The following is a 14476-nucleotide window of genomic DNA, read 5'->3' as shown; positions in this document are numbered from 1 at the left end:
CCCCTTCACCAAAATCACCTCTATACTGACCTTCTCCCCTGCCTCTTTGGAGCAGTCTCTCAGAGCTATCTGAGGTGCTGAATCCAGGGCGGCTGTCCTCATTTTGCCCTGAGAAAAATTACTCACAAAGTCGACAGCCATTTCAAGGTTCTGTGCTTCCAACAGTTTTAGTCCTTGATTTATCTATTTTTTATAATTTAACTTCTTTATTTTTCATTTTGGGCTTTGCTGGTCTCCATTGCTGTGCAGGCTTTTTTCTAGTTGCGGAGAATGGGCTTCTCATTGTGGTGGCTTCTCTTGTTGCAGACCAGAGGCTGTAGGGCGCACAGGCTTCAGCAGTTACAGCACATGGGTTCAGTAGTTGCGGCTTCCAGGCGGCAGGGCACAGACTCTATAGTTGTGTGCAAGGGCCCAGGTACTCTGTGACATGTGGGACCTTCTCGAGTCAGAGACTGATCCTGTGTCTTCTCCATGGAAGGCAGACTCTCCACCACTGAGCCACCAGGGAATCCCCCTTGATTTATTTTTAGCTTAATTTTTTACAAAGATTTCACCTGCTCTACTTTGAAAAAGATTTGCATGTCTAAATATTCATGTTTTTCCTCACATATGACTATAGTAAATATTTTCCAACATATATAAAATTAATACATATTACACTATATATTTTATATTGCTCAATTTTTTTTCACTAGTAGAAAGTCTTATGATGCCAATGATGCTTGCTTTATAAAATATCGGTTCATCTCTGAGTAGATTGTTAGTTTATAGGCCATTCGAGGGAAAGCTTCTGATGCTCAGTAGAGTCTAAAGGAATCCAGTGAGAAAAACAGAAGTTAAAATGCATCTTCAATTTCTCATGATTAATTCAATGCTCTTGGAATATAGAAAATTCTGGATAAATCTATGAAGCTAAAGATTTCACTCTTTTCAGGCGGCAGTTAAGATACCACAGTAGTCCTATGGCATTTTGTCTCAGCTTGCTATTTCCCAAAATTAGGATAAACGAGTGGCTTGAAGGAAAAACAGTCGAAGTTAACACAACCACCAGTTTGGCCAGACATCCCTGCAGTTTAAGGAAAACCCAACCTGTTAATAGGACGGAAGAAACATGAATGATGAAGAGGAAGAGGAAAGACATCACCATTTTCATGGCTCTTTTATGGGTCTCTGTGCTGAGATCCTTTGAGCTGGGGTTGAGCTGCAAATTCCTGATGTGCCTCATCAAGGAGAGGACTAAGAGGAGCAGTGAGGTCAGGGACAGAAGAAAGGGGATTAAGTTGATGAAGTTAAAAACAATCAACTGGTGAAGATAATGAGTTTCACTTACATCTGGGGACCACGTTGAGTTTCTTGCATATATTTTGTAGCTGTTAGTTGAGATATGACTAAACATATATATTGATTCAGAATTCAAAAACAGTAAGGACAAAGACCCAAAGAGAAGCACCAGTACCACACTACGAATTCGCCACCGCAGCCAAGTGAAGCAGGGGTGGGAGAAGTTGGCTACTTTAAAGAAGTAGAAAACACTTAGACAGGTGGCAAACCAGGTAGCTAGGTGATTGGACAGTATCCAAAAACTATTAACAACCTTTGTTAGTTTATCAATGGCATATAGGTGTGGCCATAGTACCAATAAAAATGAGTCACATAGTATTGCCCAAAGTTGACTGATTCTGGAGATAGCCAGGCCTGTGAGGATGCAGTCAGCTGATGAGAGCTTTTGTTTCTTCACCAGGTCAATGCAGTTAACTAGTACAATGAACCCATTCCCCAACATTCCAATCACAAATCCTCCTATTGTTGCTACTAGAAAAGTATTTTCAATTCCAGATGGCATTTCTGTAGAAAGAGTCCAGAAAGCTAATACTATTTTTCGCTGATTTTTTCTTGCTTTTGTTGCTGTCCAAGTGTTGTAGAATGATACCCAGTTTGATTCTTTTCAAAAATGCTTAATGAAACTCAGATACCATCTCACATATCTTCATAAAGATCTTTCTCTTTTATTCCAGCTGTAGTTCTGAAATTTATGCCAGGAGATCCACTCCCATAGCTCTAAATGGAAAACTTGAATTTTGCTTTCAATCGGCTACTGATTTCCAGATTAAGCAGTGAATGTGCCCACTCATCATTGGTGCTGGCAGCAATTTTCCACTTGTGGAGACATCTGGAAAAGGAATATCAGGTATGCAAAGATGCAAATGTGAGACAGATTTCTTTACACTCATTTGTACTTCCTTTCTCAACAGAAACTCAATGCCATTTGGATTCATGTTTCTCAATTTTAATAGTATTCTCAGAAAATAACCTCTGAAATAGAAACATTGTTCATCGATTTCATTTAATAATCTCCATAACATTTCAGATACTGTTATAGATGAAAGAAACATAATAAAGAGAAGCAATATATACGATCTCACAGAGTTATGGAAGAAATAACTTTTAATAAACTATTACTGTTGTATATGACAAAAACTTGACCAAAATGCAGTTGGAACACCGAGGATGGTGTTTCAAAATCTATAGTTGATAGTTAATTTTCATTTCTAAGGACAAAGACAATTGGCTTAGGGTTTGAAGCCTTTTAAGATTTCTTGAAGAAATAGATTAAAAGGGAAGTGATATGCAAAGGTACCAAAATCATAACTCTTTCTGAGCTCCTACTTTGAATTTTTGAACTTTGTTTCCACCTAGCTACTGCCTATTTGATTCTGAATTAGCTATCATCAACTTAGAGGAAAAAATACTAAGAAAAAAGCCAAAAAAAGCAGCTGATGGATGAGTAGGAGATAGGTTCTCCTTTTCATTAATTCTGCTTTTGATAAAATTCTTCATCTCATAAAAAATTGATTTATAAGTAAACTGTATTTTCACTTCAACAAACAACTAACTGTAATACAATGGTTTACAACCTTGACTATAAACTGGAGCCTCCCTCCCACCACCCACCCCCACCTCATTCCTCTAGTTCATCACAGAACCCTGAGCCCATTGAGCCAACTGTGACTGTGGTTGACAAACAACCTACTTCATGTCCATCTCAGCCTCTCTGTGTGATGCTAAGGCACTCAGCTGGGCTGAAACTACCTGTGGGAGTCCTCACAGACATTTCCCCACCAGCCAGTGTTGTCTCTGGACTGGCTGTTTTGGTTCTTATTATGATTGCAAGACCCACCTCAGTAGCAACCATCAGGAAAAAAGCAAAGTTTATTACTGACAGATCCAGAGGGTACATGACACATCCAGGGCCATACAGTGAAGTCATGAGGAGAGAGGGAGAAAGCACCTGGGACTCTGCCTTTTAAGGGTTGAGGGTAAGGTGCCTAGGGTTTCACAAGTTCATTCTTAAATGGTGAAATTAAAATGTAAGAGAGGGAATTAGGGCTCTTGAGGGGAGGAATGGAGTCACTTGAGTGAACGGTCAGTTATCTAGTTTACCTGGCATTTTCTAAAGGGGAAACTTCATGGGTTGGGGGCAACCTGGCATCTTATCTAGGTGTTTATTAGTAGTTGTAGACAGCTGGCAATATGTCCTATCAAGATGGAGGCCTTTAGGACCTCCTTGGTGGTCTAACAGTTTCACTGCTGAGGGAGTGGTTTCAATCCCTGGTTAGAGAACTAAGATCTCACAAACCACATAGCCCAGCCAAAAAGTAAAAGACAGCAGTGCCAGAGATGGTTGCCTCGGCAATCAAAAGGTTATTGTCAGGCACTTATATGACCTTAGCCACCTTGGCAGTCACCTACTCTCCACAAGGAAAGGAACTATGTTCTGTCATCCACTGATCTCTTTCCAGTTCCCAGAATAAAGAGGGCCTGGCAAATAGAAGGCCTTCAATAACTGTTTGTCAAGTGAATGAGTGCTAACTCGGCTGGTTATCTCATTGAGAACACAGAAAAAGAGAAAATGCGTGAAGACTTGATGGTGAAACCAGTATTAGAGCAAGAAAAGATGGAAACCCTTTAAAGCTAGAGACAGTTTTGTAACATATGAACTCATGAGAGATTTCTGTACTCACCTGAAATAACCAACACTGCTCTCTCGTCTTCTGGTTCAAATCAGAAGTCATACCGAATCATTAAGATCATTGTACACATCTGGCAACCAAGATGTGGGAATCTTTGAAAGAGAACTACTTTAATCCCAAAGAGTTGAAAATGGATAGAAAACACTAGCTTTTGTGGCAGGGGAGCAAGAAGGCCTAGAGATCACTGATGTTTTCGGAAATGCTCTGACCTGGTATAGAAGGCTACCTGAGAAGCAGTCTTCACTGATAGGTGTGGTTTAGCAGTGACAAAAAAAAAAACGGACAGCAAATCAGCCAATAGGTGCTTAGTCATTAAAAAACACTTGAGTTCATAGTTCTACACTTTACACTAAAGGAGAAACTCACTCTAAAGGATATAATTACAAATTTAAAATCACAAGTGCCATACGCTATAAGTTAAATTCAAAGTCCAAGTTAACAATCACAGTTTTAGAAAAATCTACGTAACTGCAGAACTATCTCATTTCCTGGGGAACTGCCTTTATATCCTTTATTCTTACAATGATTGATTTATACATGCAAAAGAAAGTGCTATTGCATGTTTAAATGAAAAGCATATTGTTACAAAAATTTTAGGTAGATAATGATTCATTAAATTTATGTATATGCTATAATAATCCAAATTAATCAGTCTAAACTTAACCATGATGACTATAATTGAAGTCAGAAAATTTGCGAACATTGATTTTATAATTGTCAGTAGGAAGATTCACATTTCCTCCAAGAAATAGTGAGAAAACACATTGAGAGAAGCTAAAGCAGGGGATATGGGGGAAGGCCTGTGGGGAAGGTCCCGTTGGGGCCTGCTCAGTTACATTTCCCTTCCCTGAGCCCACACATTTAGATTTCCCAATAGTTTTAGACATAAGGCAGAATTAGAGGAGAATAAAGTTTATTAGAGTGGGAGACGCTGTTGGAACAGTGGGCCAGCTTAAGAGAGAACCAACAAAGAGTCGGACAGTCACAAAGGGTTGGACATGCCTGAGCGACTGAACTGAATAGTCTCAGAGAAGTCAGCAACAAATGCTCCCCTAGTTGTGATGCTCTATCATCCTGTCAATAGAAAGATGTCCCACTTATTTGCAAGCAAAGAAATAGCCTCCTAATTCTTTTTGAATCATAACTTAGAGCTTCCACACATTGACCTTAACAACAACTGCTTTTCTAGTCACTAAATGAAAGCACTAGCCTTTGTGTTTTTCAGGTAAAAGGGATCTTCAATGTTTCTTTGCCTTCAGTGTTTCTAAGCCAAGAAGCAGTCAACTGGGACCAGGGCCACAGCTTGAAGGGACAAAGATTTAATCATTCATACCTGAAGGATATTTCCTCAGCTTAATCACTGCTATGGGGCTTCCAAGGTGGCACAGTGGTAAAGAATCAACCTGCCAATGCAGAAGAATCAGGAGATGCAGGTTCAATCCCTGGGCTGGGAAGATCCCCTAGAGAAGGAAATGGCAACTCACTCCAGTATTCTTGTCTGAGAAATTCCATGGACAGGGGAACCTGGAGGGCTACAGCCCATAGTGTCACAAAGAGTCAGACACAACTGAGCATGGGGCACAAGCACACAATCCCTGCTGTCTGTGAACATTTCTTGTTTCCTGGTACATTTTTGTTTCACTTAGAATTCTTTCATTTTTGTAATTGAGGTTACAAAATTAGGTTTTGCTATTAGGTTTCTTTTCTCCCCAAAATCCTTAAAGGGCAGATATATCCCCTGGTTCCTCCTCATGACAAAACTAAGACAATCTAACTTAATAAATTCCCACACTGGTAAGCATTAGTGTCTCAAACTCAAAGCAAGAATAGTTGTGGTTTTTTTTGTTTGTTTGTTTGTTTTTTAGTTTTCTGAGGTTGCATTTATATTGGTGTCCAAGGAGATAAAAAAGGCTCCCCTACATATGTTCCCCAAATAAATCAAAAAAATCTTTCAAATCAATTTGTTTTTGTAATAATTGGTCTTAAGGTCCATAATAGAACATAGATTACTCTAGACACCATATCCAGTGTCTTATATGACAGAATTGAGAATGACCATGTGATAAGCAAGCACCCCTTCAAAGGATGTCCCTGGCTCAGAGGACATGGGGTCTAATCAGGATCTTGCTAGGAGAAGCCACCTATTGAGAGAGAATAGATAAATGACATGAGACATTAGGAAATCTGCACACCTCTTTCTCAGACATCAGTGAAGTTACATGTTTCTATCTGATCTGCACACTCAGCAGGGTTCAAGAAAACATGCCCTGATGTTCTTGATTTATGTCTTACCAGATGGGCTTCCCAAGTGGTGCTAGTGGTGAAGGATCCACCTGCAATGCAGGAGACTTCAGATATTTAGTTGGATAACTGGGTGGGGAAGATCCCCTGGAGAAGAAAATGGCCACCCACTCCAGTATTCTTGCCTGGAGAATCCCCATGGACACAGGATCCTGGCGAACTACAGTCCATGGGGTTGCAAAACAGTCAGACATGACTAAAGCGACTAAAAACGAACTGACTACAGCACTAGTCTTACGGATCAATGATAACACTCTTCCATCCATAAAAAGTTTATTTTTTCCCCTCCTACAAGTTGCCTGAGTGAACAAACTGAAATAAAAATGGTTACACCCAGATTCTTAAAATGAACATTTATTTGGTGAATGAGAAAAGGGTGGTTAGTGAGAAATCAATGTTACTCTTCCTCTTACCCCAACACTATTTGTCACAGGGTAGGTTATTATCTGGGGAAGGAAATGGCAACACAGTCCAGTATTCTTGCCTAGAGAATCCCATGGACAGAGGAGGCTGCTGGGCTGCTGCCCACAGGGTCACACAGAGTTGGACATGATTGAGGCGAATTAGCAGCAGCAGCAGCAGGTTATTATCATTCAGTCTTTCTTTTCCAGATTGCATAGGGCCAGCAACATACATATTGGGAGTGGCTCTTCTTGTATTGTGGCTTGTCTGCCACTGAGTCACTCACAGAGGCTCTTTTCACAGGGCTGCCAAGCTTGATCTCATCTCAAGCATACAGCTTATAATATCTATACATCAATTGTAATTACTCTAGCCTATGGCCTGGTTATTTATTAGTCTTTTCGTATACTTCTTTGACAAAAATAGGTCTCTGTTCCTTATAATTCCATCTTCCTAAGGTGGCTGCAGAAATATGAACTTACTCCTAGTTAGACACTTACACTAAAGTTTCATTTATTCCAAGCAAAGTTTGCTTATTTCTTTATGTACTTTACCAAACAGAAATTTAGTAACTAAAGCTCAGTTCAGTTCAGTTCAGTTCAGTCGCTCAGTCGTGTCCAACTCATTGTGACCCCATGAATTGCAGCACGCCAGGCCTCCCTGCTCATCACCAACTCCCAGAGTTCACTCAGACTCAGGTCCATTGAGTCAGTGATGCCATCCAGCCATCTCATCCTCTGTCATCCCCTTATCCTCCTGCCCCCAATCACTCCCAGCATCAGAGTCTTTTCCAATGAGTCAACACGTCACATGAGGTGGCCAAAGTACTGGAGTTTCAGCTTTAGCATCATTCCTTCCAAAGAAATCCCAGGGCTGATCTCCTTCAGAATGGACTGGTTGGATCTCCTTGCAGTCCAAGGGACTCTCAAGAGTCTTCTCCAACACCACAGTTCAAAAGCATCAATTCTTCGGCGCTCAGCCTTCCTCACAGTCCAACTCTCACATCCATATATGACCACCGGAAAAACCATAGCCTTGACTAGACGGACCTTTGTTGGCAAAGTAATGTCTCTGTTTTCAATATGCTATCTAGGTTGGTCATAAATTTTCTTCCAAGGAGCAAGCGTCTTTGAATTTCATGGCTGCAGTCACCATCTGCAGTGATTTTGGAGGCCCCCAAAATAAATTCTGACAAGTTTCCACTGTTTCCCCAGCTATTTCCCATGAAGTGATGGGACCGGATGCCATGATGTTCGTTTTCTGAATGTTGAGCTTTAAGCCAACTTTTTCACTCTCCTCTTTCACTTTCATCAAGAGGCTTTTTAGTTCTTCTTCACTTTCTGCCATAAGGGTGGTGTCATCTGCATATCTGAGGTTATTGATATTTCTCCCAGTAATCTTGATTTCAGCTTGTGCTTTTTCCAGCCCAGCATTTCTCATGATGTACTCTGCATATAAGTTAAATAAGCAGGGTGACAATATACAGCCTCGACGTACTCCTTTTCCTATTTGGAACCAGTCTGTTGTTCCATGTCTAGTTCTAACTGTTGCTTCCTGACCTGCATATAGGTTTCTCAAGAGGCAAGTCAGGTGGTCTGGAATTCCCATCTCTTTCAGAATTTTCCACAGTTGATTGTGATCCACACAGTCAAAGGCTTTGGCATAGTCAATAAAGCAGAAATAGATGTTTTTCTGGAACTCTCTTGCTTTTTCCATGATCCAGCAGATGTTGGCAATTTGATCTCTGGTTCTTCTGCCTTTTCTAAAACCCGCTTGAACATCAGGAAGTTCATGGTTCATGTATTGCTGAAGCCTGGCTTGGAGAATTTTGAGCATTACTTTACTAGCGTGTGAGATGAGTGCAATAGTGCGGTAATTTGAGCATTCTTTGGCATTGCATTTCTTTGGGATTGGAATGAAAACTGACCTTTTCCAGTCCTGTGGTCACTGCTGAGTTTTCCAAATTTGCTGGCATAGTGAGTGCAGCACTTTCACAGCATTATCTTTCATGATTTGAAATAGCTCAACTGGAATTTCATCACCTCCACTAGCTTTGTTCGTAGTGATGCTTTTTAAGGCCCACTTGTCTTCACATTCCAGGATGTCTCTAAATGAGTGATCACACCATCGTGATTATCTGGGTTTTGAAGATCTTTTTTGTACAGTTCTTCTGTGTATTCTTGCCACCTCTTCTTAAAATCTTCTGCTCTGTTGGGTCCATACCATTTCTGTCCTTATTGGGCCCATCTTTGCATGAAATATTCCCTTGGTATCTCTAATTTTCTTGAAGAGATCTCTAGTCTTTCCCATTTTCTTGTTTTCCTCTATTTCTTTGCATTGATCACTGAGGAAGGCTTTCTTATCTCTTCTTGCTAGTCTTTGTAACTCTGCATTCAGATGCTTATATCTTGTCTTTTATCCTTTGCTTTTTGCTTCTCTTCTTTTCACAGCTATTTGTAAGGCCTCCCCAGACAGCCTTGTCTAACTCAATGAAACTAAGCCATGCCTGTGGTGCCACCCAAGATGGGTGGGTCATGGTGGAGAGGTCTGACAGAATGTGGTCCACTGGAGAAGGGAATGGCAAACCACTTCAGTATTCTTGCCTTGAGAACCCCATGAACAGTATGAAAAGCCAAAATGATAAGAACTGAAAAAGGAACTCCCCAGGTCAGTAGGTGCCCAATATGCTACTGGAGGTCAGTTGAGAAATAACTCCAGAAAGAATGAAGAGATGAAGCCAAAGCAAAAACAATAATGTTGTGGATGCGACTGGTCATAGAAGCAAGGTCTGGTGCTATAAAGAGCAATATTGCATAGAAACCTGGAATGTCAGGTCCATGAATCAAGGCAAATTGGAAGTGGTCAAACAAGAGATGGCAAGAGTGAACGCTGACATTCTTGGAATCAGTGAACTAAAATGGACTGGAATGGATGAATTTAACTCAGATGACCATTATATCTACTACTGTGGGCAGGAATCCCTTAGAAGAAATGGAGAAGCCATCATGGTTAACAAAAGATCTGAAATGCAGTACTTGGATGCAGTCTCAAAAACGACAGAATGATCTCTGTTCCTTTCCAAGGCAAACCATTCAATATCACAGTAATCCAAGTCTATGCCCGAACCATTAATGCTGAAGAAACTGAAGTTGAAAGGTTCTGTGAAGACCTACAAGACCTTTTAGAACTAACACCCAGAAAAGATGTCCTTTTCATTATAGGGGACTGGAATGCAAAAGTAGGAAGTCAAGAAACACCTGGAGTAACAGGCAAATTTGGCCTTGGAATGTGGAATGAAGCAGGGCAAAGACTAATAGAGTTTTGCCAAGAAAATGCACTGGTCATAGCAAATACCCTCTTCCAACAACACAAGAGAAGACTCTAGCCATGGACATCACCAGATGGTCAACACCGAAACCAGATTGATTATTTTCTTTGCAGCCAAAAACGGAGAAGCTCTATACAGTCAACAAAAACAAGACCGGGTGCTGACTGTGGCTCAGATCGTGAACTCCTTATTGCCAAATTCAGACTTAAATTGAAGAAAGTAGGAAAAACCACTAGACCACTCAGGTATGACCTAAATCAAATCCCTTATGATTATACAGTGGAAGTGAGAAATAGATTTAAGGGACTAGATCTAATAGATAGAGTGCTTGATGAACTATGGACTGTGGTTCATGACACTGTACAGGAGACAGGGATCAAGACCATCCCCATGGAAAAGAAATGCAACTAAAGTTATTAACTAAAAAAAAAAAAAAAAAAACTAAGGTAAAACTTTAGTGTTACTTTTGGTTATTATCTTATAAAGAGTGCAAGATTATCTTTAAGTAATTTACATGAAAGACTATCCAAGAAAAAACAAACTCAGCTATATGTATTCAGCTTGATTTGCACATTACTTTTTACCAATCCAAGATAACCACAATGATAATCTTTGGTAAAATACTAACTTAGTGTCCAAAACAATATATGTACATTTTATTTTGTAAAATGAATGTTGCTTTTTATAAGACACTCTTTTTTAAAAAACTTTTTATTTTGTTAGAGTACAGCCAATTAATGTTATGATAGTTTCAGGCAGACAGCAAAGCGACTCAGCCATACATATACATGTATCCATTCTCCCCCAAACTCTCCTCCTATCCAGTCTGCTACATAGCATTGAGCAGGACACTCTATTTCTTATCATTAAAACCACCATCAGATTCATTATTGTAACTGATAAACAAAAGCACCACAGAGTCTAGATGTGCTAGCCATTTCAGTTCAGTTCAGTTCAGTTCATTTGCTCAGTCGTGTCCAACTCTGCAACCTCATGGACTGCAGCACGCCAGGCCTCCCTGTCATCACCAACTCCCAGAGCTTACTCAAATTCATGTCCGTTGAGTCGGTGATGCCATCCAACCATCTCATCCTCGGTATTCCCCTTCTCCTCCTGCCCTTAATCTTTCCCAGCATCAAGGTCTTTTCAAATGAGTCAGCTCTTTGCATCAGGTGGCCAAAGTATTGGAGTTTCAGCTTCAACATCAGTCCTTCCAAAGAACACTCAGGACTGATATCCTTTAGGATGGACTGGTTGGATCTCCTTGCAGTCCAAGGGACTCTCAAGAGTCTTCTCCAACACCACAGTTCAAAAGCATCAATTCTTTGGCACTCAGCTTTCTTTGTAGTCCAACTTTCACATCCATACATGACCACTGGAAAAACCATAGCCTTGACTAGACAGACCTTTGTTGTCAAAATACTGTCTCTGCTAGCAATGTTTCTGTTGGCAAAGTAATGTCTCTGTTTAGTTTCCTACATATGGTGTTTGAGGGTGAACATAAATATTAATAATTCTAACATCATTCTTAGCTTCAGGGAACAGCCCTAAAGCAGTGCCCTTTCCTATGGCTTTATTAAGGTTAACTTATAGGTCACTTATTTATCACCATCTAAATGCAACTTTTTGTTTCTTTACTCTAATACAATCTAAAGATTATATCAAGGGTAAACCTTAACAAGGATGATTTTTAATAATTTCCATTATATATACAAGTATAACATCTGTGCAATATTAAAATTCATACCATCATTTTGAAATTTTATAGTAAACTTTCTTATCCTTAACTTTTTTACAATTTGTAGTCACCTTATATAAATTCAGATAATTTTAGTCAAAACAACACTATACACATGCACGACCAAAATTTACACTAAACACGTAATGGTATTAAAAAATTTCTGTGTCTTACTATTGACCTGTTTCCATTTCTTTCTCTAAGAACTCTACTGATCAGACTACGAGAAACTGTATCTGCACAGAAAAAAATATATTCTCAAACTGTAATTATGATATTTTTGTAAAAGCAGTTGTGTGATTTTGAATTAAGGATAATTCTTCCTTCTAAGTTTACTTCTATTACATAACATGATAGAAATATTGACTTCTACCACTCTGAAAATACATACCCCATATCCTAGAATTTAGCAGAATTAGTAAGTGCACAATACATCATTTATGATTTGGGGTTTCAAATTAAAATTAATATTATAAGCATGTTTTGAACTTCTACTTAAAGAAAATTTAGTTTATTTTGTGCTATGAATATAATTCTTTTTTTCCAAGGGAAATAAAAGCAATTTATTTAGATAGATGTCAGAAAGACTTCTGATAAAATTTCACCCTCAATCCAGATATAACCATTAATAGGATTGGTCTAGGAGAACACTTCTTTAATGTGATAAAAACTATTGAAACCTCAGTATGGAGATGCCTGGTAACCTTGCTCTTTTTCAGTAGTGTTCTTATAACACTGATTGATGTAGGCATAAAGGATAAAGAAATATGGTAATTGATACAACATTGTAATATAAAAACAAACAAATATTGGAAAGGAAGAGGTCTTTTTCATTTCTTTGCAGATAACATTTATGTTGGCAGCAGCACTATGAATATCACTCATTCTGAAACATCTCATTCTTTTGTTATCAGTAAGACTCCCAATAACAATACAAAGCCTTTTTTTTATTTCTTTTTAAGACTTTTGAGCTATGAGGTTATGTTTTTCCCACCTATGACTTTAGCTGCTTAGTTAACTTTTCTATCAATATTTTATAGATCTTCTACTTAGTCAAGTAGGATTTATCTTAATTTCTAAGTCAAGTAGGATTTATCTTAATTTCTAAAGAGTTAAAAGCCTCTTCTCCCAAATACGAGTTGAAATTACACATATCTTTTTCAGAAATCTAATTTGACTATCTTTAAAAGAATATTTGAAACTTTTAAATATTGGTAACCAATGAACATGTGTGAATTATCTTCAAAAGCAACCTGTTCTAAGGAAAATTTCAGTTATGCTCAACAATACCTAAAGGAACCCAGGAGGAAAAACAAAACAGTAGAAGTGAAAACTAACCCTCAAAGTCTCCTCATAAAGTTTTCATCTTTGAAAAGATTCTGAAAGTGTTTCTATAAAGCCAATGGATTTTGTCTTTTCAAGGAGCTTTTAAGATGCTTCAGTACCTTCAAGGCTATCTGTCTTAACTGGTTGTTTCCCAGAATCAACATGAACGAGTGGCCTGAAGGAAAGACATATAGTGCTAACATGATGAACTTTGTGAACTTATTGTCCAAAAACCTATGAAACATCCAATTTGCCAATTGTGTAAAAAGAAAATGAACCATGATAAGGAGGAGGAATGATGTCACCATTTTCATGGCTCTTTTATGGGCCTTTGTGCTGAAGTCCCTGGAACCCATAAAATTGAGATGCAAATTTCTGGTGTGTTTCACCAAGGACCGAAATAAAAAAAAACAATGAGAGCAGGGACAGAACAATAGGAATGAAATAGGAGAAACTAAGAAGACTCTCGCTTTTAATATAATGAGTTTTACTTTCAACTAAAGTCAAATTGCCTTCATTTATTAAATTCCAGAAGAGATCATTAAATGTTTCTAGCAAAAGAATGTCCAAAATCAAAAAGACCAAAGAAAATGCAAGTATCACAAGAATGACGCTGTTCATTCTCCACTTCAGCCAGAAAAAAAGAGAGTGGGAGAAATGAGCTATCTTAAGGAGATAGAAAATACTTAGGCAGGTGACAAGCCAGGTAGTCAAATGATTAGATATTCTCCAAAGTAAAGCAATGGGCTTTGCTAGTTTAAAAATGGCAAATACCTGTGGTTCTAGTCCCATTATAAGTGATTCCACAAAAAACACCAACAGTTGACTGATTCTGGAGATAGCCAAGCCAGTGAGGATGAAGTCAAATAAAGATGTCTTTTGGTTCTTAACACATTCAGAGCAGAGTACCAGTCCAATGAACACATTGCCTAGAATTCCGATTAAGAATTCCACTCCTGACAGTATCAGAAAGACTGTGCTCAACCCAGGGAACATTTCCACTGAAAGAAATCCAGACTTCTAGTATTACATCTCAATGAAAAAATTAGAATGAAGCTACAGCAGAATAGGATCCATTTCTGATCCTTATCTTCAGTGCTTTTATTGCAGTTACAGTCTGAAGAAGAATTCTTGCTGTTGGATACAGTCTCATACCTAGAAAACCTTTCTGCTTTGATTGTAATGCCACTATCAACCCAGAAAGATCTGCTAAGCTTTACAGTCTTAAGTACTTTCATGGAAATGGTTTTATTTCTTTGAGAGAGCTACTAATTTTCAAGCCAAATAGTTTGTGTGTCCATTTATCATGGGCAGAGACTAAAATTTTCCACTTGTGGTGGTGATGAAAAT

At 38.7% G+C, this 14476-nt stretch overlaps 2 protein-coding genes across 2 annotated transcripts; both read right to left on the bottom strand.

Moving 5' to 3' along the window:
- Positions 1-904: 904 nt before the first annotated feature.
- LOC128048954 (taste receptor type 2 member 42-like) lies at positions 905-1843 on the bottom strand. Its single transcript, XM_052641435.1, has one exon. It carries the CDS (start codon positions 1841-1843, stop codon positions 905-907), a length of 939 nt encoding a protein of 312 aa, XP_052497395.1.
- An 11348-nt stretch (positions 1844-13191) lies between these two features.
- On the bottom strand, positions 13192-14122 carry LOC128049013 (taste receptor type 2 member 42-like). The gene is given in 2 exon segments (XM_052641516.1): positions 13192-13536; positions 13538-14122. Coding segments are annotated over 2 exon segments (930 nt in total).
- Between the last annotated feature and the right edge of the window lie 354 nt (positions 14123-14476).

This window comes from Budorcas taxicolor, chromosome 5, assembly GCF_023091745.1.
Source record: "Budorcas taxicolor isolate Tak-1 chromosome 5, Takin1.1, whole genome shotgun sequence".
Taxonomy (NCBI): Eukaryota; Metazoa; Chordata; class Mammalia; order Artiodactyla; family Bovidae; genus Budorcas; species Budorcas taxicolor.
Note: the sequence above shows the minus strand (reverse complement) of the source record. Positions and strands in the feature narration are given on the sequence as shown.